The sequence below is a fragment of the Gracilinanus agilis genome, chromosome 1, assembly GCF_016433145.1.
Source record: "Gracilinanus agilis isolate LMUSP501 chromosome 1, AgileGrace, whole genome shotgun sequence".
NCBI lineage: Eukaryota > Metazoa > Chordata > Mammalia > Didelphimorphia > Didelphidae > Gracilinanus > Gracilinanus agilis.
Window position 1 is genome coordinate 710,894,700 of NC_058130.1, and position 24,226 is coordinate 710,918,925.

General features: G+C 42.8%; 1 protein-coding gene across 1 annotated transcript in view; it reads right to left on the bottom strand.

Annotated features, from left to right (window-relative positions):
* The window catches only part of CACNA1A (calcium voltage-gated channel subunit alpha1 A), a 143,794-nt gene extending 143,105 nt beyond the window's left edge, over nt 1-689 (bottom strand). Inside the window, exons 1-2 of the mRNA XM_044685076.1 lie at nt 607-689; nt 378-469 (exon numbers count right to left, since the gene is read on the bottom strand). Coding sequence (XP_044541011.1) covers nt 378-469; nt 607-689 — 175 coding nt within the window. The remainder of the gene's footprint in view (nt 1-377; nt 470-606) is intronic.
* Between the last annotated feature and the right edge of the window lie 23,537 nt (nt 690-24,226).

Below are 24,226 nucleotides of genomic sequence, written 5' to 3' on the forward strand. Positions count from 1 at the left end.
GGCCTGATATGACTTTGGAAAATGATTTCTTTCTTTTTTTTTTTTTTGAGTAAGAAAACTTCTCCACCATTCTGACCTCAGAATGCAGCCTGCTTGTTTTGGAAATGTCCCTTAGAGAGACTGTGTCTGCCCTGGTCCAGGGAAGGTACTGCACCCTACGTGAAGGCCCTTGGACTCAAGACTCTGTTCCCCGATTCCTGAGGCTCCCCAGATTCTCCCAGAGAGAGAAAACTCCAGGGTTCACTTGTCGCCTTCGTGACAGGATGTGGCGGAGAGGAAGGGGGTCTTGACCTCTCGTAGGGACACACCGAAGCAAGGAAAGCCAAAGGGGGAAGAACAAACCAGAGTATGGGAGCCAGGTTGTATAACTCACGCACTTGGGATTCCAGACACCAGCTTTAGGGGCCGAAGGACACGGACTGCCCTCAGGGTCCGCAGGTCAAATTCAGAGCCAACTGTTGCCAAAATACTGCAAGAAAAAAGAAGAACAAGGGGGAAGGGGAAAAGAGCTGGGATGAGAACGAGCATTTCTCTCAGGCGAGGTGTGGGCATGGGTACGGATAGATTTGTATGTGCAGGGAAAGGGATGAGAATTAAGTGAATCACAAAATCCTGGAATCTGAGACTCCAAAGGGTCCTTCGAAGTCCTTTTCCCTCATAAAGCAATCCAAGACATGAAAGCCACCCATAGCGTTCCCAACACATGATCATTCAGCCTCTATTTAAAGACCTCCTATGACAGAGAACTCACTAATCCCAAAGCAGCCCATTCTATTTTGGGACATCTGTGACTGTTAGAAATTTAAAAAAAAAATCATATCGAGTGATTGTGGATCATAGATCTAGAGCTGAAAGGGACCTCTGTGGCCACCTAAGCTCAACCTTCCCCATTTGAAGCTCGTTGACCTGCTCTAGGTGGCATAGTAGATAGAGCACTGGGTTTAGAGTCAGGAAGACTCATCCTCCTCAGTTCAAATCTGGGTGACCCTGGGCAAGTCATTTAACCATGTCTGCTTCCGTTTTTTCATCTGCTGAATGAGCTGGCAAAGGAAATGGCAAAGCACTCCAGGATTTCTGCCAAGAATACTCCAAATGGGGTCATGAAGAGTTGGACATGAATGAAATGACTGAACAACAATGACTTGCTCAAGGTCACAAAAGGTAAAATGACCAGAGGTGGGATTTGAACCCAGGTTCTCTGACTCTAAAACGAACACTGTTCCCCTTGTGCCATGTCAGCTGTTTCTAGTTTTGTTCTCTGCAACCAAACAGAACGGGTCTCAGTCCCTCTCCCACAAGACAATCCTTCAAATATTAGAAAATAGATATTACAATTCCCCTTCGGTCCTTTCTTCTCCAGGCTAAACTCCTTGCAGTTTCTTTATCTGACCCTCCTCTTTCTATCATTTAGCCTGTGATGGTCTCTTCTAAAATGTGGCACCCAGAACTGAATACACAGAACTGAACACTGGGCCAGGGGAGATAGAGTCCAACAGGCAAGGTGTCTCCCTTTCTGAGGATATTAAAATCCCATTAACATAAACTCATATTGCACAACCTTTTTGGCTATCCCATCCCATGCTTGATGCAGATCGAGCTTGTAGTTACTAAAACCTCTGAGTATTTTTCATTCGTCTCTGGCGACTTCCTTCCCATCCTTTCTTTGTACACTTAGATTTTTTTTTTTAACCCAAGGGCATTGCATTTCATCTTTGTGGCCCAGCAAGATATTTTTGGATCCCTATTTTGTCATCTGGTGTAATTACCTATCTCTCTCAGCTTTGTATTATCTGCAAACTTGCTATCTAGGGCTCAGTCCAGCCCATTGAGAGAAATGTTAAACCAATGAGGACCCCGAAACAGATCCTCATAGCACCCCGTGAAAGACCACCACCCCACGCTGACATCTAACGCTCACGGGGTCTGGTCACTCAATCAGCTCTGACTACACCTAACCATCATGTCATCCAGGACAGTTCCCGCTCGCTTGGACACAAGGAAATCGTGACGGCCCGGCTCAGATACCTTTACGAAATGCGACTACGACATTCCTCTGAGCCATCAATCTCGAAACCCTCTCAGCAAAGGAAATGAGTGAGTTTGGCTGGACTTGTTTCCACTGACCCTAGAATGGCTTAAAAAGATCCCCCATCACTTCCTTTTCTAGGTGTTCACATGCCATCCCCATAATAATAAACTTAAGAATGAATTTTGTCAGAAATTAGGCCAAATTCACCAGGCGGTAGTCGGAAAGAGTCACCTTCACCTTTGGAAAATGGGGACATTTCTCTATCTTTGCTTCTGTTAGGCTTCTCTCAATTTCTATGATTTTTTGAAAGGTTCCTGCTAGCGGCGTAATAATCATACTTGTTAGTTCTTTCAACAGTCTGGGAAGTCAATTAATCAACATTAAAACAAACAAACAAACAAACAAACAAATAATCTTACCTTCTGTCTTAGAATCAATACCAAGGCAGAAAGGCAGTAAGGGCTGGGTGGTAGGGGGTTGTGACTTACCCAGGGTCACACAGCTAGGAAGTGTCTGAGGCCAGATTTGAACTTAGTTCCTTCCATTGCTAGCCCTGGCTCTCTACCCACTGAGCCACATAACTGCTCCCCTCAACCAGCATTTATTAAACATTTACTATGTGCCCTACTGAGGATACAAAGAGAGGCCAGAAACAGTCTCTGCCCTCAAGGAGCTCATGGTCTAATGGGGAAGACAATAGCTATAAACAGAATGAATGGGAAATTATCTACAGAGGGAAGGCACCAGAATTAAGGGGGACATAAAGAAAAGCTTCCTGTAGAAGGTGGGATTTTATCTGGGACTTGAAGGAAGCCAGAGAAACCAGGAGATGGAGATGAGCAGGGAGAGCACTGCAGACATGGGTGACGACCAGTGGAAAATGCCTGGAGTAAGAAAATGGGGTGTCTTGTTAAAAAAATAGCAAGGAGGCAAGTGTCACTAGATCAGACAGTATATGGGGGTGAGTGAAGTTGAACACTGAAAAGGCAGGAGGGGACTTGGTTATGAAGAGTTTTGAACACTAAATAGAGGATTATATATTTGTTCCTAGAGGCAGTAGGGAACCACTGGAGTTGATTGAATAGGAGGGTGACATGGCCAGACCTGCACTTTGGGAAGATGACTTGGCCTGAACTCCTTGAGGACAGCTAGAGTTTTTCACTTCCTTTCGTTTCCTTTGGCCATCTGCTTACTTCTCTTGGGTTTCTGTTTTTTATAAACCACTTTTATGCTGTACTTCCCAGTCTGAAATCAGCCTGCCAACAGGATACATGCTATAATAAAAGTTAAGAACCCTTGTTTTAAACTTTAGGACTATTGACACTTTCCTTATAGAATTGGACCACTTTTTTTTTATTCTTCCTCTGTTATCTTCCCTTATTTCCACATTCTGAGTATGTCTTTGGAAAAGAAAAGTTGTCAATGAATTCCCTAAACATCCACATCAGTTCTATTTTTTTAAATGCTTACCTCCTATCTTAGTATTAATTCTAAGTCAGAAGAGCAGTAAGGGCTAGGCAATTGGGGCTAAGTGACTTGCCCAGGGTCTCACAGCTAGGCAGTGTCTGAGACCTGATCGGAGACCTCAGGCTTTATCTAGACAGCACCCCCTTGTCTTTCTCACTGGAAATATCTGCATTTATGTCGTAAGAATTTCATTCCTGAGAGTACCCTTCTCCTTCAGACTGGCTTCCCCTCTGGAATCTTATGCCACATGGCCCCATCCTTTTAGCTGAACTCTTGAAATACTCTCTTTGAAAATTTAGGGTACGCATCAGACTTCCACTCCTTGTCTGTTACAAATTCTAAGATGATAACGGAGACTTATTCCACTGTTTCCATAATCTCTACTTCAATTAAAATGGATAACAATTCAATAGACATTTACTATGTATGCTAGAGATATGGTGATAAAAATGAAGCAGTCCCAGTCTTCATGGAGCTTCCTATAATTTACTCGGAAGAATAGGACATAGACACAAATAAACAGAAAAAAAGAAGATGGAAAGATAATAACAATAATTTTATTGTTCAGTCATTTTAGTCACATCTGACTCTTCATGACCCCACTTGGGATTTTCTTGGCAAAGATATTAGAGAGGGTTGCCATTTCCCTTTCCAGCTCATTTTATAAGATGGAGAAACAGAAGCAAACAGGGTTAAGTAACTTGCCCAAAGTCACACAGTATATGTCTGAGGTCAAATTTGAACTCAGGTCTTTTGCCAGCAGGCCTGGTGCTGTATCCACTGAACCAGTTAGGTGCCCTAATAACAACAGCTAGCATTTAAAAGAGTGCCTCAAGTTTTCAAAGCACTTTACAAATATTATTTCATTTGATCCTCAGAGTAACCCAAGGAAGAAGATGCTGTTATTATCCCAAATTTATACATGAGGAAACTGAGGGAGGCAGAGGTCAAATGACTTGATCAGGGTCACACAGCTAGAATGAGTTTGAGGATTTAAGTCTTTCTGGATCCATGTTTGGCACTCTTTCACAATACCACTTATCTGCCTCTGAAAGATGAACTAATGACTAAAGGAACTATAGGAAATCTGGCAGAAGTGGTGGTGATACTTCATGGTAATCTTTTAGGAAGTCAAGTATTCTGAGAAGTGGTGATAAGAAGGGAGTCCCTTCCATCAGATATAGGGTTGGGGGATGGGGAGGAAGCCCCCAAGGATAAAGATAGAATACTGAGTTCAGGGAAAGGCTAGGGGAATAACTTCGTTAGAGTTCATGGGGTGGAAGAACATGAAATAAGGCTGGAAAGCTGAGCAAGAGCTGAGGAATTGGTTCTGAATCCTGCAACTGGAAAGAAGAAATCTACCTTGTTCTTTTACTTCATTGAATGTTTTCACTGGGCACAAGGAGATAATTGATAGAGTCAGAGAGATAGGTAAAGTGGTTTTTTGATAATCTTGCCAATTTAGTGAGTTCTCATTTACAATGGGCAGAAGTCATGTGGAAGAATAAAGGTGATATTATTTGTATAGTGTAGTCTCCTCTGCTTGACTCCTGTTTTCCTCCCTCCAGCTCTGTGATCTGGACTTCCAGAAAAGAGAAGGGAGTGATTGGTGACCACAGATCACATGGAGAGACACCATGATCAGGATTTCCAGAAGCCTCAGCCTCATGAGAAGAGATTTTGAGCCTGGAGCAGAGACAGAAAAGGGGGAAACCACTGTTGCTGGGAGACCTGTGAAGACTGCTAATTATTGTGTACTCTGTTTAACCAATGAGCTGGAGAACTTGTTTTCACTTTTTTAGTCATGGAACCCGAGCTCACTATGTTCTCCACTTTTCCTATTTTAGTCTAGAATCCTGAGACAGGGAGCAAACACCCTACTTCCTTTACCTTTTCTAAAAACCATCTGTGTGTGGGTATGTATGTGTCCAAAGAGGAGTGGTTGGTCTAGTTCTTTTTCAATTGATTCTATTTCCAAATATCTGTTAAACTATTTTATCATAGCATGCTAAAGCTCTATAGTAATGCTATGAGTAGTGAACAGAAAGAGTAAAAGATATGATGGAGGTGGGGGCTCAGAGCTAGGTATAGACAACAGATTTCCCATTTTACTATTTTGACCAATATTCTGTTGCATCCCCTAGATTAATTTTGGACCTGGATAATGAAAGGTTAATTAAATTAGCTTGTAGAAGATTGGGGAGGAGAGGGGAGAGGGCAGTCTAGATGTTTTCAGGTTGAGTGTCAGTTGGGGATACTGCAATATCTTAAGAAAGGACCACTCACATGCACAGAAAGAGTAACTGACAAAGCTGGGCTGGTAAGCAATTACTTTATTTCTAGCACAATTATTTATTGCACCCCGTTTCTGGATAATTAAGACAGTGACGTGTTGCCATTCTATTGGCTTAAGAAAGGAAATGCTCAACTATACAAAGTGCCTCTTCACAAAGAAGTCAGTATCCTGGAAATCCTATAGATGAGGGAAACCTCTGATTAGGGGAATAATTTGGTCAGAAAATTATTTTGGCCATTATGTGGAAGATAGACTGGTTAAGGGAAGCTACTAGATGAGGGAGACCATTTTGGAGGTTATTACAGTAGTCTAGGTATAAAGGGTGGTATTGAAACCATCCCATTCTATTTTAGTTTTGATACTTTAATTTTTAATCAATCAGTTACTCATAGGTTTTAGACTAAATGCTAAAAATCGATCAATTGATAAGCATTTCTTAAGCCCTTACTACATGCTAGGAACTCTTATAAGTGCTAGAAATACAAAGACAGACAAAAAATAGTTCCTCCCCTAACGGAGCTCATGTTCTAATGAGAGTGAAAAAATACAATTATTTATAAGCAAGATTTATGGAGGGTAAATTGGACATAATCTCCAAGGAAAGGTTCTAGCATTAAATGGGGCCTGGAAAGACTTCTTGCAGATCATGGGATTTTACTGAATCTTGATGGAGCAAAGAAAGCCAGAAGGTGGAGAAGAGAAGAGAAATCATTTCAGGCATGGGGAACAGCCAGTGAAAATGCATGGAATCTGGAGATGCATTGTCTTGTTCAAGGAATAGCAAGGAGGCCAGTGTGACATTGCATTACAAAATATGTGGAGGGGGGGGTCAAAAGGATGAGAAGAAAGGTAGGAAGGGTCCAAGTTATGAAGGTCTTTAAAAGCCAGACAGAGGATTTTATATTTTATCCTGGAAGTAATAGGGAGCCACTAGAGTTTAATGAACAGGGGGAGAGGGAGGAGGTAATATGGTCAGCCCCAAACTTTGAGAAGATTGCTTTGTCAGCTAACTGAGTGTAGGATGGGCCATATGGAGAAGGGAGCAACTTAAGGCAAGGAGACCAACCTGGTTACTACAATAATCCATACCTTTAAACTGATTCGACAGAATGATATTGTATAAGAATCTTATTCAGATAGACAGAGGAAACTTGTGGTTTTCCGAGTTGCCCTTTGAGGAGAAAAAAAGAGAGGCTTTAGCTTCAGGCTTGGCCAGGTCTCTTTTTCTTCCTTGTCTTTGGGCAGAAGAGATCCTTTCAAGTTTCAAAGGAGCCAGAGGATGCTGGACTTCTCACACTCCCTGTAGGTAGCCCCAGATCATCTGAGAGCAATGTTTACATCAAGAGTCAAGGACATTTGGGGAAGCTAGGTGGCAGAGTGGATTGAGAGCCAGACCTAGAGATGGGAGGTCTTGTGTTCAAATCTAGCCTCAGATACTTCCTAACTGTGTGACCCTGAGCAAGTCACTTAACCCCCTTTGCCTAGCCCTTACCACTCTTCTGCCTTAGAACTAGTACACAGTACTGATTCTAAGACAGAAGGTAAGGGTTAAAAAAAAAAAAAGAGTTAAAGGCATTTGGACCCAGATTTACCAGGGGGAACTTTTCAAGTACTACCTGAATGAGAGAAAAAGTCTGCCAGCAACTAGGAACTGTGAGATAACTCTTTGCCAATTGCTATTTAAGTTTGAGTCCATTTTCCCCGAGACTCTCCGGACTTGTGAGAGAATGTGCTCCAGATTTTTTTTTTTTTTTGGCAGAGGGAGGATGGGGGAACTGTTCCTATTGTACCACATTAGTATATACACCTTTCAGAAAACTATTTAAGACTGGATAATTAAATGCTTCTCAACTGATAATCTTAGTGGAGAAACACATCAGTGGGGGCTTAAACTGCTGGCATTAGAGAATATATATAACTGAGATTTCTCCATCACTACGCTTCCACCTCAGCTTTGGGATCTCCTTGTAGACCTCATCACCTGCTTCCTCCTTTTGGCTGGCCTGTCTGTAGTATAATATCACTACAACATTCTACTTCTCTACTGCATCCTTGGTATATCCTCACCAATTATTCTCTCCATCAAATTTCCCTCCTCTAGTCCATGTAGCACATATTCTCAACATACTGTGTCCTACAACAGGAAAGATTTTTGTTAATTTATTCCTTTTGAATAAGTAATTACTGTTTCCTCCTCTCTGATATGAGAAGTTATTTGTAGGAAGGAAAAGAAAATCTTGAAGAGGCTTCTGATGGAAGGACCCTCTTGAACTTTAAAGGTTCAAGGCAGCTGATGGCCTTGATCATAAAGTGATGAACCTAGAGTCAGAAAGACTCGAGTTCAAATCCAGCCCCAAATACTTACTAGCTGTGCAATTTTTGGCAAGTCACTTGACATCTATTTGCCTCAGTTTCCTCAATATAAAATGAAGTTGATAATTGTATCCACCTCCCAGGGTTGTTGAAAGGATCAAATGAAGTCATATTTGTAAGCAGCACTTTGCACAGTGTCTGGCACAGAGTAAACACCATATAAATGCCAGCTATTATTATGAAAATATAAATGAAATTTCAAAAGGAGAAATTATTAATGAACTGCCTCATAAAAAGTCACAAAAACTAAATAACTTATTCCCTTTCCCTTAAAGGCATCATGATGTATTAGAAGGAAGAGAAGAGTCTTACTTCTGCCATTTAATAGTCATGAAATCCTGGATGAGTTACTGAAGTGTCCTCATTTGTATGTTGGGAAACCATTAAGATCTGGGGCTGGCCAGAATACAAACAGAAAAGCAAACAATGCTTTTCCTGATGGAAGGTATGCATTAAAAAGGAAAGCATGTGAACTCTGCCAATTTTACTTAGTTTCAAATACACCCTGAACAAGGAGGATCTTGGGAACAAAGTTCTCCTTATATTGGTCTTTGTCCCCATAGCTCCTGTGGATCTGTGGGTCAGAGGTCCTGAAATATATTTTGGGCACATAGGCTCACAAGCAGGCCTATAACAGAAGTCACAAGAAATTTCCTAAACCTGAAACAAGATAGTTGTCTAGGACCATGGACTTTGGATCAGCACCAGGCAAAGGCTGTCAAAAGAACGGATTACATCTATGCTGACTCTTGCCAGCTGCTCTGGCTTAGTGAGCTGTAGTGGATCATTGCTTCTGTATCCACTAAGAGAATTCAGGTTTCTCTTGGGGATCGGGGTAGCTGGGGGTACAGCGGCTTTCTAGCCAATGCACTTCAGTAGATGGAAGCAGAGGATTTGGGCTAGCATTGAGCTAGTGCTTTAAAGGTTTGCAGATGTTTTCTCTTTCGATCCAATAGATGTCCCTGAAGAGCTGAATCTCAGCAGAAAGCAGAAGAGAGCAACCTAGTGACCATTCACCCTCAGAGATAATATGACACCTAGCAAAGAAAATGAAACATCACCAGAGGGTAACTGCAACTCTGCAGTGTTAAAGGGGCAACTCGCTCTGGTCATGCACACCGTGCCCTTCACAGTATGAACACTCTGGCCATGTTGGCTCCTGACCTGTGGCCACATGGGACCCAGGTGTATGCCCTTTTGTGTGTAATCCCTGGCCACTCAGGTTTCTTGCATATGTGTCCCTGATCATTTGAACTTTCCTTCCTTCCTTCCTTCCTTCCTTCCTTCCTTCCTTCCTTCCTTCCTTCCTTCCTTTCTTTCTTTCTTTCTTTCTTTCTTTCTTTCTTTCTTTCTTTCTTTCTTTCTTTCTTTCTTTCTTTCTTTTCCTCCCTCCCTCCCTCCCTTCCTTCCTTATTTCCTTCCTTCTTTAAACTCTTACCTTCCATCTTAGAATCAATATTGTATATTGGTTCCAAAGCAGAAGAATGGTAAAGGCCAGGCAATGGGGATTAAGTGACTTGCCCAGGGTTGCCCAGTAAGGAAGTGCCTGAGGCCAGATTTGACATTTGAATTTTCTATATGATCTCATTCATCCCCATTAAGTTGGGCAAGTCTGGTGACCCCAGGAGAGTATATCTCCCACATATGCATGAATGACCTTTTCTTGCCGCCTTATTTGCTCTATTGCTTAGGTGTCTTTTGCTTTAAGCTAATGTGTCTTCTGGCTGGCAGATGTAAATGTAAATCAAAACTGGGAGCTCATGAAGGATGGGTTTGAGGGGCTGCTAACCCCCAGAGCACCTCAAACCTGGGATAGCTGTCATCATGAGTCTTACCTAGGAGGGGCACCCTGGCTATACAGAAACAGAGAGCATGGTGGCTGCCCATCCACTAAGCACAGGTAAGGATTATTATGATAATCCATCCAACTTCAGCTCTAGCCAAGCTTATCAGTGTACAAACCATCTGGCTCCTCCTCCTGCAAAATGCCATCTCCTTCACCTAGAATGACCATCCATTCCCATCACTTCTTTCAAGTTTGACTGGGGGGTGCATTGGTAGAAGTTTAACAACCTGCTCTATGAAAATGGCAAGATACACCTTTTTCTTCATCAATTTTCCTAAATCTAGACAATCAGCACAGCAATAAATTAAACTCTGATTTGCAGTTTGCCAGTTTCCTGGGTGCAAATGTTCAAACTGAACATTTTACAATCAGTTCTGAGGAGTGGATACAGATTGGTCACAGCATACCCTGGATTTACTCCCACAACCGATTCATCCTTCATGTCACAAATGACTGATGGGAGACAAGGGAGGGTTTTTGCTTACCAAAATACAGCACCAGAGCAACCAGGCTTTGCCCCGATAAGCCTAATAAAGTTATGATTTGAGGCTAGGTGGGTGGAAACCACTGATCTTGCCTCCTTTGGTTATCTTTTATCTAGGATCAAATTCATTTGCAGCTAAGCCAGAGAGGAACCTGGGGATTGTTACATAAGAAGGGCAAAATGTAAAAGAGGTAGTTATCTATAATAGAAGGTTCTGATCTCTAGCTCAGATGGAGGGGCTGAAAAGGATATAATCTTAGCCTAGGGGTACTCTGCCTGGCCTTTGTTATCTAGGTGTGGTGGCTGTGACAGATGGTAGCCCAGCCTTCTCCTGAAAGAGGTCCTAGTCACATCACAATATTTTATCAGACTAATTGAAGGCCTGGCTGATCTTATACATATACACACATAGATAGATAGATAGATAGATAGATAGATAGATAGATAGATAGAGATAGCTAGATAGATATAGATAGAAAGAAAGAAAGAAAGAAAGAAAGAAAGAAAGAAGGATGGATGGACAGATGATGGACAGAGAGACAGAAGATAGACAGACAGACAGACAGACAGATAGATAGATAGATAGATGGATGGATAGACAATGGACAGATGGAGAGACAGATGGAGATAAATAGATAGCTAGATAGACTGATAGATTGGTAGATTGATAGAAAGATAGGTAGAAAAGATAGATAGATGGATAGATGGATGGATGGATGGATGGATGGATGAACAGATGACAGACAGAGAGACAGATGGATAGACAGACATAGATTAGTAGATTGATAGATTAATAGATAGATTGATTGATATCCTACCTATCCATCCCCATATATATGTTGTGGTTAAGTTGTTTCAATAGTGTCTGATTCTTCATGACTCTATTTGGGGTTTTCTTGATAAAGATACTGCCATTTCCTTTTCCAGCTCATTTTACAGATGAGAAACTGAGACAAATAGGGTTTAATGATTTGCCCAGGGTCACATAGCTAGTGTCTGAGGCCAGATTTGAACTCAGGAAAATGAATTTCTGACTGTAGGTCCAGCATATTCACCACATCACCAGTACACATACATACATATACATACATACATGTGTGTAAATATGTGCAGATGTGCCTTAGGTTTATAGAAGGAATGCTCTCTCCCACATCTCCTTACTATGTGTTATTGCTTGGAACTATTTGTGTCCCTGGAAATGAACAATTGGTTAGGACTCATTAGCTATTGTTTTAGGTAGATATGGGCCCATTCAATATTTTAAATCTGGGGTAGCTCTTCATGTGACTGGAGGGTGTCCTAGATATTCTTGTGTTACTATGCTCCAAAGGGTCACTATTCCAACCCCCTCATTTTAGAGGCGAGGACACTAAGAGTAAGAGGTGACCTGCCCAAGATCACAAAGGCAGCGAGTGGCAGAACGGGGATTTATGCTTGGGTGTCCTTGACTTCAGGTCCAACACTCTACCCACTACATAGATCATTTCATCTCACTCAACGGCCCCCATATCTCAGAATTTCTTTCTAATAACGGTTCCCAAGTAGAAATCCTTTTAGCCTTCCCCTGCATTCTCCCCTCAATTCTCCTTCCCCAAATTCACTCCCTACCAGTTTCACTCATTCAAGACTGTCAGTTCAGTGAGGGAGGTCAGGACTGGGGGCTCTGTACAAACAGGAAGGCGCTCTGAGCTTCTTCAGTGAAAAGACAAGAGCAGACCTCATCATCTTATTCAGGGCATCCTGGGTTTTTTTGAGGGGCTTTTTATTAAAAGGGTAGCTTTACAAGGGAACTAGCCTAGGGCTGTGCATGCTAGATGTTCAGCCAGGATATATGCATTTTGACTGATAAAGTTTCTTGGCTAAGATAATTAAAATGTGAATCACAGCTGAGTCACTAGACAGAGAAAATGGTCAATGAGCAGCTCCCATTTCCTCCCTCCTTTCGTCTTTCTTTCCGATGAGTCAGCAAAAGTCACAATCTAAATATGAGAGGAGAAGAAGGGAGGAAGGGCCTGGGAGAGCAGGAGGAACTAATAGAAATGAGTTCATTCTTATAATATTACTAGAAACTGCTCCCCACTAATTCCACAAAACTTATTTCAGTTCATCGTCCAAGAACCAATACGCTAGGTATTCTCTCCTGTCCTCTTTTTTTTTTCAGAGAGAGCTAAATCTGTAAAAGTGCCTTTGAATTGCATTGTTTTCTCCCTGCTCCATCGCTGCAAATAATAACCATGCTTCTCCCCATATCTGAAACGGCTGCAAAATTCTGCCCTTTCTGTTCTGCCCTTCCCCGTCTGCACAGGATCTCAAGCTTTTCTGGGAGCTCAGGGAGCTATCTGCCAGCCAATGGCCTTCTCTAGAAGAGGAATGGAAAAATAAATAAGTTACCAAAATTTGCATAACCTCCTAAAGTAGTACTTTACTCCCAACAACCCTGTGAGATAGGCTGGGTACACAGATAATTCCTATTTTACAGCCAAAGAAACAGAGAGTGAGAGGGAAAATAACTTGTCCAGGGTAGCAGATAATAATTGTCCGGCTCTGGAGTCAAACTATCTCCTGCCTCCCAGGCCAGTATTATCTCAGCTGAACCACACTTCTATAGGAAGTAGAAGTGCTGAATCTAGGCAATAAAGAGGTTAGATGGAGGAGAAAAATAGGGTCCTAGGATTCCCCAAATGATGACCCGAGGAGAGGCTCTTGCTATAGGGGGAATAGAGGGCATGTCCATTGGATTTCATATCCCACAATGCTTGGGGATGAAAGATAATTTTGGGGGGGGCAGGGTAGTTTATTTATTTATTAAAAAATTTTTCCCCCATGTTTGCATGATTCATTTTCTTTCCCTCCCTTCTTCCCTCTCCACTCTCGGAGCCAACAAAGCAATTCCACTGGGTTGTAGAAATGTTATAATACCTATTTCCATATTATTCGCTTTTGCAATAAAGCAATGAAAGATCATTTTTCAATGGAAGAAATTCTCTGTACTACATTTCCCAAAAGGCTGTAGGTACATAAGCCTATTGTTGTTCGGTCATGTCTGACTCTTCGTGACCTCATGGTCAAGAATGAATGCATTCTTGGCAAAGACACTGGAACCGTTTCCCATTTTCTTGTCTAATGGATTAAGGTAAACAAGAGGTTAAATGACTTGCCCAGGGTCACACAGCTAGTAATAAGTATCTCAGGTCAGATCTGAACTAAGATTTTTCACTCCAGGACCAATGCTCTATCCACTGAGCCACCTAGCTGCCTCCTACATGAGTCAATAAATAGCATGGTGATTTCATTAGGAGAGAACTCATGTTGGTCAGGAATGGTCTACAAAGAAAGAGTGTGTGTGTGTTGCCATGAATGAAAAACATGGATTAAAGATATAAATCGGTGGCCATGAGAGGGAAAAGAGACATGAGTAGAAGTGGGAAAGGCAAAAAGAAGAGTGCCAGTCAGTGTGGGGACACCAAAGATGACCACGAGGAATGCAGTTGTGGCTGGACCACAATAATTCTCAAGCTTTTTTAGACTCCTAGCAAAGAAACTCCAAGTGGCAGATAATATTATGTCCTAACCTTTCACCGCTGTGACTTTCGAAGTGACTGTGTCTTCCCCTCCACTTTTAAACTGGGGGATCCGAGGGATTAAGTGAAATTTGAAAATCATCCCACTGAAGGTAGAGGGATGCCATCCCTTTGCATATGGGTGCTGAGAATATTTCATTATTTGATTCTCTCATTTGTTCTTTTTTAATGAAATGCTTTTTTGCTATTAGATTTCCATGTCTCTGGTTTGGTCTAGCAATAGACAATGTAGATTGGATTTGTGCTGTGAGTCATATAAATGATGCCTGCCAAGCAGCCACATCGAACCTGGAAACAGCGAAGGCATGCTACAATCCCAGGGAATCACTGGAGATTAGAAAGAAGCCAGGAATTCCTGCTTCAGTTCCTGAGCCATCCATCCCCTGCACTGAATTAGAAGGCTCTTAACACAGCATGAATGAGATAGCTTCCCGCGGGAAGCTGTATGCTGCGGCCATTTAAGCCCCGGCTAGGTCCTGGTCGGGAAAACAGCTGCAGTCACCAGCAGCTGCCTCTGAAATAGGAAGGAGAAGGGACACAGGAAATTAGGGTGTGTCGGTGTCCTTCTATAGCATCCTATGCGCTCTATTACACATGACAAGGTAATCAGGGTTACTCACAGTGATACTCAAGGGAGAAGGTGGTTGTATCGATAGCAATTTGAAGAACAGAGTCACTGATTCACAGGAAAAAAAAGACACCTTGACCCACTATCTAATACAATTCCTGCCTGAACAGGCATTTCCCCCACTTCATCCATTATCGAGTCTCCGCTTGAATAAAGCAATGAAGAGACCACTAACTCCCAAGGAAGCCCCTATCACTTGTGGTCAAATCCGACAGCCCAGAAATGTTTTTTGTTTTGTTTTGTTTTAGAATTGAGGGAAAAAAATTGCCTTTGTAACTTCAGTCCAGTGCTCTGAGCTTTGCCCTCAGGAGGCTAAGTAGAGCACCACTAGGCTGGGTTTTGAAAAGAAGATGCAACTCAAATTCTCATGACAGTGATTTTCCCATCAGCCCAGAGGGAATCTGAATACTCAGGCCATGGGAAGGAAGGGTACTTTAATCTAGGACAATTTAAGAAGTTTGGAGCCACCTAATCTGGAACTAAGTAGATTATTTTTTATGAATACTTTAATGGTCTTACCTTCTATTATCTCTAAATTTGAATATTCTCTTTTCTCTTGTGGATAAAGCCTAGAAAACACATTTTGGGCTCTGGAGTGTATGGAGACAGGATTGAAGAGAAAGAAATGAATGCTAGGTAGGCTTCCCTGGACTGTTCAAAGAGAAGGAACTGGTGCTCTGTGAAAGTGCCTGAAAGTCAGTGAAGGCATAAGTTCCTGGACTACATCCTGAGATCCTTTACAAAACTCCATAAGTCTTCATTGATGATGTTGGAAGACTCCCAAAAGATGGAGGTTGGGACAACAAGTCACAGGAAGAGGCCGCAGATTGGGGCAGCCACTCTACACATTCGCCCCACTCCCAGAAAGGAAATAAGAAGATGAAAACTCAGTGAGTTCCAGTAGGGCTCTGCTGCTCATAAAGAGACTTCCAGACCCCCATTTTCTTTCCTTCAGCCTCCATTTCATCTAGGATTTTCTCTCTCTCTCTCTCTCTCTCTCTCTCTCTCTCTCTCTCTCTCTCTCTCTCTCTGTCTGTCTCTCTGTCTCTCTCTGTCTCTCTCCCCTTGTCTTTCTCTCCCTCCCTCTCTTTCTTCCTATCTCTCTCCCCCCTCTCTCCCTTCTTCCTTCCCTCCCTCCCTCCCCTCTCTCTCCCCCTCCCTTCCCTCGTGCCCTCCTCTCTCTGTCTCTCTATCTCTTGTTATTCAGTTGTGTCCAACTCCTGGTGACCCCATTTGAGAGTTTTTTGGACAAAACCACTGGAATGGTTTTCCTTTTCCTTCTCCAGATCATTTTACAGACAAGGAACTGAGAAAAACAGGGTTAAGTGACTTGCCTGGAGTTGTATAGCTAGTAAGTGTCTGAAGTCAGATTTGAACTTAGAAAGAATTCTTCCTGATTTCAGGCCTGGTATTCTATTTACTGCCACTTAGACTGCTTTCTCTTTCTCTCATACACATACACACGCATGCATGTATATATACATACATACATGAGTGTGTATATATATATACACATGTATGTGTGTATACATGTATGTCTATATATATCTACATTTTTTACAGAAAGAAAAGTTGAGATAGGGAGTAAGTTCAGATCCCCGGCTTTTATCATTGTCTAAAATTCCAAACAGTTACCATCTAATAATAATACCTAATTTTCCTGCTTTAGATACCTTTGACTTCTTTCTCTCCTTCATTCCTTCTATCGAGTCAATCTTCAAGTCTTGTCAATGGATCCACCATGGATCTCACACAACTGGACTTTCGCCTCCATTTCTATTGCTGCCATCCTAGCTCAGACCGTCATCATCCCAAGCTTGGATCATAACACGTTCCCTGATTCCAGTTTCTCCATTCTTCATTCCTTCCTACACGCTGCTACTCCTACATGACATCACTTCATCAGCTCATTTCTCTGTTGCGATGACTCTTTATTTCTTGCCACGTCAAAATGATCCTGTCTGACTTTCAGGGTCCGCCATATTGTGTCCCCGACACGTATTGTCTATTGAAGTCAAGCCTTTCTGCTCAATGAAACTGGAGTACTCCATATTCTTTTCTGAGTCTCTGCCTTTGCCTTCATCCTTCCCCAACAATAACCTCCCCATTTTTTTAATCTTTTTTTCTGGTTTCAAAAACAATTTCTTTAGCATAGGGATTATTTGTTATTTGAATGTTGCTAGAATTTGTTTGTGAAGCTGTCTCATATCTGTCCCTTCTTTGGGGGGGAAGTGAATTTGTTTGTTCCATTTTTCCTTTTGAAATTGGTTTGTTTAGGTTACATATTTCCTAATAATAATAATAATAATAATAATAGCTAATAATAGGTAACATTTGTGTAGCACTTATTATATGTCAGGCACTGTATTAAGCGCTTTAGAATTATCATCTCATTTGATCTTCACTACAACCCTAGGAGGTAGCTGCTATTATTATCCCCACTTTACAGATAAGGAAACTGAGGCAAACAGATAGGTTAAGTGACTTGCCCAGGGCCACACAACTAAAAAGTTTCTGAGGACAGATTTGTTCCTGACTCCAAGCCTGGCATTTGACCCACTGTACTACTCCATTGCCCCTCCATGGTTAATCTGGGCATTTAATATTTTCTCTGACTATTCACTCATATCTTTTATAATCTCAGTTTTGGTGGCATACAATTGCACATGATAATCTTTGATAACTTCCTTTCCCTTTTTTTTTGCATTCATTGTGAGAGCTCCTCTTCTCATTTTTGATTTTTCTCCGTTAAGAAAAATTGGCTAATTGCTTTACAAATGTTTGGTTATATTCACCTTTCTTGGCAGCTCCTTTTAATTCTATCCGCCCTTCAAAGATCTAGCTCATATCTGATCTCCTCCATAAAGAAGGCTTTCTTTCCTGTCTACCATGCTCAATCTAAGTCCACAGGCAAGCTTTGATTTTTTTGTGACTCCATTTCCTCATCAGTAAAATGGGGATAATAATATTTGCCCTACCTACCCCAAAGGACTATTATTCCTGGCTCCCTTTAAGAACTCTTCCAGGTAACATTTCCAGGTCTGCTCAGCATCTAGTGCCTCCATTTCTAAGATTACCTGCCATTTACTCTGTATTTATCTTGTATGTGTGTGGTTGTTTAGTCATTTTCCCATCATGTCTGACTCTTGGTGATCTCATTTTGTTGTTTTTTTAAATTTTTAATTGATTAATTTAAAAAAATTTTCCATGGTTACATGATTCATGTTCTCTCCCACCCCCCTCCCATAGCTGACATGCAATTCCACTGGGTTTTACAAGCGTCATTGTTCAAGACCTATTTCCATATTATTGATATTTGCACTAGGAGGATTATTTAGAGCAGTGATTCCCAAAGTGGGTGCTACCGCCCCCTGGTGGGTGCTGCAACGATCCAAGGAGGCAGTGATGGCCACACTTTTTTTGTATTACATTCTATTCTGAGTTCAAGAAATAGTCTCATAATTTCCAGGGGTCACTAAGTAATATTTTTTTTCTGGAAAGGGAATGGTAGGCCAAAAAAGTTTGGGAATCGCTGGTTTAGAGTCTACATTCCCCATTTGGGGTTTTCTTGGCAAAGACATTGGACTGGTCTGCCAGTTCCTCCTCCAGCTCATTTTACAGATGAAGAAACTGAGGCAAACAGGGTTAGGTGACTTGCTCATGGTCACACAGCTAGTAAGTGTCTGAGTTCAGATTTGAACTCAGACCTTCCTGACTCCAGGCCCAGCTCTATCTACCACACCATCTAGCTGCCCATATTGTATATGTACTGCTTTATATCTATTTTGTGTGTGCATACACATATGGTTTATATATATTGTTATATATGACATTTGAATATAAGCTCTCTGAGGACAGGGATTGGTTGGGTTTGTTTGTTAGTTTGTTTTCATTTTCTTTGTGTTGATAGGACTTAGCTCAGTGCCTGGCACTTAAATGTTTATTGATTGCTGAAATATTTAAGCATCGTAGAAACAATTCTAGAGTTACTCTTTGGCCCAGGGCAACCATTCCACAGACCAGAGAGAACCTCAAACCTTTAGTTTTGGGGGGCAATACTGAACTCTCAGAAAAACTAAAGCACTCTGGTCCTTTCTATCCTCTCCTCCCCCACTCCTCACCCCATTCCAAATGGCTCTCCTGTGCTGGGCTTTCTGTTTCCCTCCTCCCCAGCATCCCACCAGCCTGCGCTGCTTAGTCACACACAACACATTACACCCTTCCTTTCACCTGCCCTCCCAACGCAGTCAGTTCCAGTGGCCCAGATTCAAAAATCGAGATGGAGAATGCTCTGATCCGGATGGCTGGAGTTACTATTTCCCTTCCCTCTTGTAATGTCCTTCATTCACAGGGGCACAAGTAGGAAGAGAAGGGAACCTGCAGGAACCACCCAGCATTGGGGCTGATACAGAACCATCAGTCCCTCAGAATGGTAGCATTTCTCTTCCTCAGTCCCCATTCTATGTCCTGGGAGATAGCCTGAGTATAAGGATTCTCTTCTCCACTGGACAGTGTCGGGATACTGAGACCTACAGTCTTGCTCAAGGTTACACTGTGAAACAGGATCATAGCATCATAGGATTTGTAATGGAAAAGGGACCTTCTAGGTAATTTAATTAAACTCCTCATTTTATAGTAGAAGAAGCTGAGTCCCACAGAAACTAGCTGATTTGTCTGAAGTCACAAAGTATTTGTGGAGCCAGGGATTCAAACCCAGATCTTCTGACTTCAAATCCGGGTTTCTTTGGGGGAACCCAGTGGTTTAGCCTCCTCACCTATGCTTTAGAGCTCTGATAAGACTATTCTAAAGTAAGATCACTGAGGACACTCATCAGAGTAAGGGTCAGAGAAAAAGGGAATGACTGACCACAGTAAGTCTGACTTGGTACTTAAGTCGCCCCCAATATCGCTGACTTGGTCATTTAAAGCCATCCCTAAATATTTGTTTTGTGGTAACACATTGCATGAAGGCTCCCAATATTTCTAGAAGTGTGTCAATATTTTTAAAAATCTAAATACAAGCTAGATATAAAGTTAGGGCAAGGGGGCAGCTGGGTAGCTCAGTGGATTGAGAACCAGGCCTAGAGACGGGAGGTCCTAGGTTCAAATTTGGCCTCAGACACTTCCCAGCTGTGTGACCCTGGGCAAGTCACTTGACCCCATTGCCTACCCTTACTGCTCTTCTGCTTTGGAGCCAATACACAGTATTGACTCTGAGATGGAAGGTAAGGGTTTAAATTGAAAAAATAAAAATAAATTAGGGCAGCTAGGTGGCACAGTGGATGGAGTGCCAAAACTAGAGTCAGAAAGACTCGTGTCCCTGAGTTCAAATCTGGTCTCAGACACTTACTAGCTGGGTGACTCTAGAAAAGTCACTTAACCCTGTCTGCCTCAGTTTCCTCATCTGACAAGCTGGAGAAAGAATTGCCAAACCACTCCAGTATCTTTGCCAAGAAAATCCCAAATGGGGTCACAAAGAATCAGATGTGACTGAAAAATGGCCAGATAGCAACCCACGTCAAGTTATAAGTTATAAGGGTCTAGGGTCAGCATCATGAAATCAAACCAATGACAGGCTATTATGACTCCCAAAAGGTTGGGTGTCACAGCTGTATGGGAGAGTCTAGGCCGGGGGAGCCAGATGGCCAGTGGGCAGATCACTCTCATGAGCCAGCTCAGTCAGCCACGCCACCTGGGGACAGGTATGTTGGAGACAAATAGAGAGGAGCTGACAGATGCCTCCCACTGGCTCCTGCTATTTTTAATAACAAGATTAGCAATGCAGCTACCTAGGCCATTTGATGCCTTTAAATAATATTGTCAGGTGTGTATTTATAGGAACCCTAATGTGAACAAACCTTCTCCTGAGAAAGCTGTAAGTGAGAAGTAGCCTACACCACCCTGCAAAAGGAAGGAAAATGGCAAGTGCAGAAAAGGAGGGCAGACTTTAGACATGTAGTAAACTGGAACATGCCCAGTGGACCTCCAAGCCTCTTCTGGGGAGCTGGAGCCTGCTTCTTTCTTCTCAGCCCCTTTCCTTGCCATCTGAAAAGATCCTTTACAGAGATGTACGGAAAATACCTAAAGCTTCCTGGGGCTTTTCGGCTCCAAAGTTCTTTCCAGGCACAAGGTAACGACTACCCAGAGACTGTTCGATCATTGCTGAGAGACAGCCAGCCTTGATTGAGCTGCAGGGACAGGCATAAGAGAGAGGTCTGTTTCTGGGCTTCTTCCTCTCATCAGCTCTGCTGTGCCTTTCATTTCTCTTACACCCTGCACAATTCTCCCTTTATTAAGTCCAGAACTGTCTCCTGCTTCCTGCCTCTGCCAAGCCCTCCCCATCCCCTCCAAACACTCACTTCACTGCCTGCCTCCCATCCTCCCTTCCTCCAGGAAGTCCATTTATAGATGGTGGAATTGGGAGGGAAAGGGAAGATGATCTGATCCCCATGCTACTAGTGACAGCCTCAATCTGACCTCAATCCAGCCTCCAGCTACAAATCAGGCTTCTAACTGCTTTGGAAGAGGAGGAAAAGGCAGAAACGGGAAGGAACAATACCTGGGCTATAAAAAACTCCCAGGGCAAGCCCAAAAGGTGCGCTCAAGTGTCAGCACTTGCTCTGGGACAGCCCAAGGCAAAGGATCTCTGGCTATTTCATGGGGTGTCAAAAAATTCTCAAAAGAATATTTTTACGGAAGGGGCTGGGTTAACATCAGAAAGTGGTGTATTTTGGCTCCCCGAGGGATGGGAATCATAGCTCTATGGGAAAGTGTGGTGGGGTAGGGGGCAGCTAGTTGGTGAGCCCCAAACCAGTGATCTTATTACTCAAATTAACTTTTTGAGAAAAATCCAGTTATGAAGAAACCTCAGGGAGAGACTTCAAAAGCCCCAAGAATATGGGTAGACACCCATCCCACTCCAAGGATACTAGGTGCCCCATGGGCAGGGGCTTCAGGACACTAAGAAGGGGGATGCTTGGAGCTGGAGTAGGGATAGGACAGATAAAGGTGGCCATCTGGGAGCTTCCTATTTTAACCATTTCTTCTTTCTACCTAGGTGCTAAGTTCAGTTGTTTTTCCCTATTGAAGGAGTAAAAGCGCTGCCAACACCTAAGAGTATCCCTTTAGTAGAGCCTTGTGAGTGGGCTAAGGATTTGATCAGGATGGGGGCACAGGGCAGCCACCTCATCGTTTCCCATTGGGCTGTTTTCCTGGATTTCATAATTGTTTCCAGAAACTCATCTTCCTGCAAAGTCACATCAACTCTCATACATATTCCCTGTCCCAGGGGTCCCTTCCCTCCCTCTGATTTGGGAAGTGGGAGAGGGTGATCATCAGAGAGCTCCTTTCAGCCATCTCATTATTTCTTTCCTAGGAATGACCACTGAGCTGGGTAACCTGTCTCTAATTTTTTACTGTCATCCTCCATCCACGTGGGCTCCTTGAGGCCATATTTTGCCATATTTGGTAATCCCAGCATTCAGCACTGGGACCTGGAACATAGTAGGAGCTTAATAATGCTTACTGCCTGCCTGATGGAATGTTGCCCCCCGATGGAAATCTTGTGTTCCATTTCTTTTCAAGGGGAAACTTAGGAGGTATTGTGGTCAACAATCTGTCTCTGGGCTTCTGTGAGTTCTTTGTGCCTTTTGAATTTTCTGTGTGAAATAAAGGCTGTTTCCTATGAGATGTGCATTTGTTACACTGAGAGGTAGGTTCTCTTGCCCCCCGTACTAAGATAAATCTGGACACATATTTAGAGTAGGAGGGGAATGAGCCAAAAAGAATATACTTCTATTAGGATGGCCCCCAGGATTGGAATCTTGTCTATGGGAAATGAAAGCCTGGGGAGGTGGGGTGGTGGTCCTGGGTCCCAGATTAAATCTCTAAAGACAAATATGACCTATGTTTCGCTCCTGCCTCCTCATTTTATGAGCACAATGAATGCCCTTAAGAAATATAGGGTCTTTGTTGATATTGGTAATCACACCATGCCCGGCACCTAAGAGTCCTGTGTAAATTTTAGCTATTGTTCATATTTTAGGACATCTGTAGGTGTTTCGAGGTTGAGTGTGCTGAGGAAGTCTTCTACGTGCCACTCCATTCTCCAGGTAATTTCAGAAAGCTGGCCAACTTTGAGAGGGCCCTGAGAAAACTATGGACCATAATGAGCCCAAACACTAATTTTGCTCCCTAAACATCCTCGACGATTGGTGAGGGATCTCTGATTATTTCAAGGGGTGTCCAAAATTCTCAAAATAATATTTTTAAAGGGTTAATGTCACAAAACGATGTATTTGGGCTCCCCCAAAGAGAGAAATCACAGCTCTGTGGAAAAGTCTGGTGGGGCAGAGAGCAGATGGTTAGTGAGCCCAAACCAGTGATGTTCTCCTTTCAAACATAAGCCCTTTAGAAATCCGAGGCCTCACTTAGGATTTTTACAGGTTCCTTTTGAAGAGGGCCCAGACCACACTGGAGGTCACTAACGGTGAAGAGCCCTTCTCCCTGCATTGAGGTCCGTGAGTAAAAATGTCCTCTGATGGGGAACTGGCTAACCCCACTGCCAGGAAACCTCCCAAAGGAGATTCTGACGTTAAGCATGCCAGGCCACAGCTATTCTAGGATGTGCTCAATCTGATACAAGATTGTTCTATCAAGGTGCCAGCAGTGGGTGAGGGCTGCCCAGGGAGGGAGGCATAGGAAGCCAGTGACAGGGGGATGCCTCTGAAGCCGACTTTACAAGCTGTGCATGAGTGCAGACTTGTAGGATGAGGGGTGAGGAATAGGGTGGGAGTTGGTTGGGAGGGGAGGAGGAAGATCGTGAGGTTTATTACAATATATTTTTATAACTCGAGAGTTGAAAATAGACATGCCGACTCCATACAGCACACTATTCCATCTCGATGACATATCGTGCCAGTGGGTGCCTTTCCATTCACCACATCTCCATGGCAACAGGCCATTTCTCATTCACACCATCTCCACGGTTACCTTCCTTGGCTCATTCATAACTGTTGCCATGGTGACTGGCTCATTGATACAATCTTTGCTCTTTAGAAACTAGGGTTCCTGGATGAATCAATAGGATGGGGAGGCCAAGGGTGAGGACTAATGGCTTGGAATCCAGCAAGAGCAAAAAGATGGTGAGGGAAGACGCTTAAACATATTAAAGGCCGATGTCTGTTTACCTTACCCATGTGGGAAAATCTTTGGCCTTGTCAATACTATACTTGCATGAGTTGAAGTTATTTTTTTTTTAAACTCTTACTTTCCATCTTAGCATCTATGAAGCATCTGGAGCCAGATTTGAACCTAAGACTTCCTGTCTCTGGGCCTGGCTCTCAATCCACCAAGATACCTAGATGCCTCCAAAATGCAGGTATAATATAAAAATGTGCCTATACCAGTGTCAGTGATATAAGAATGATTAAGATGAAGGAAATTATGCTCAGTTTATGATCCACACTGGCCTATAACTCCCATCAAGATCCTTGATTTAACTCTCCTGACTCAGTGGCAAAC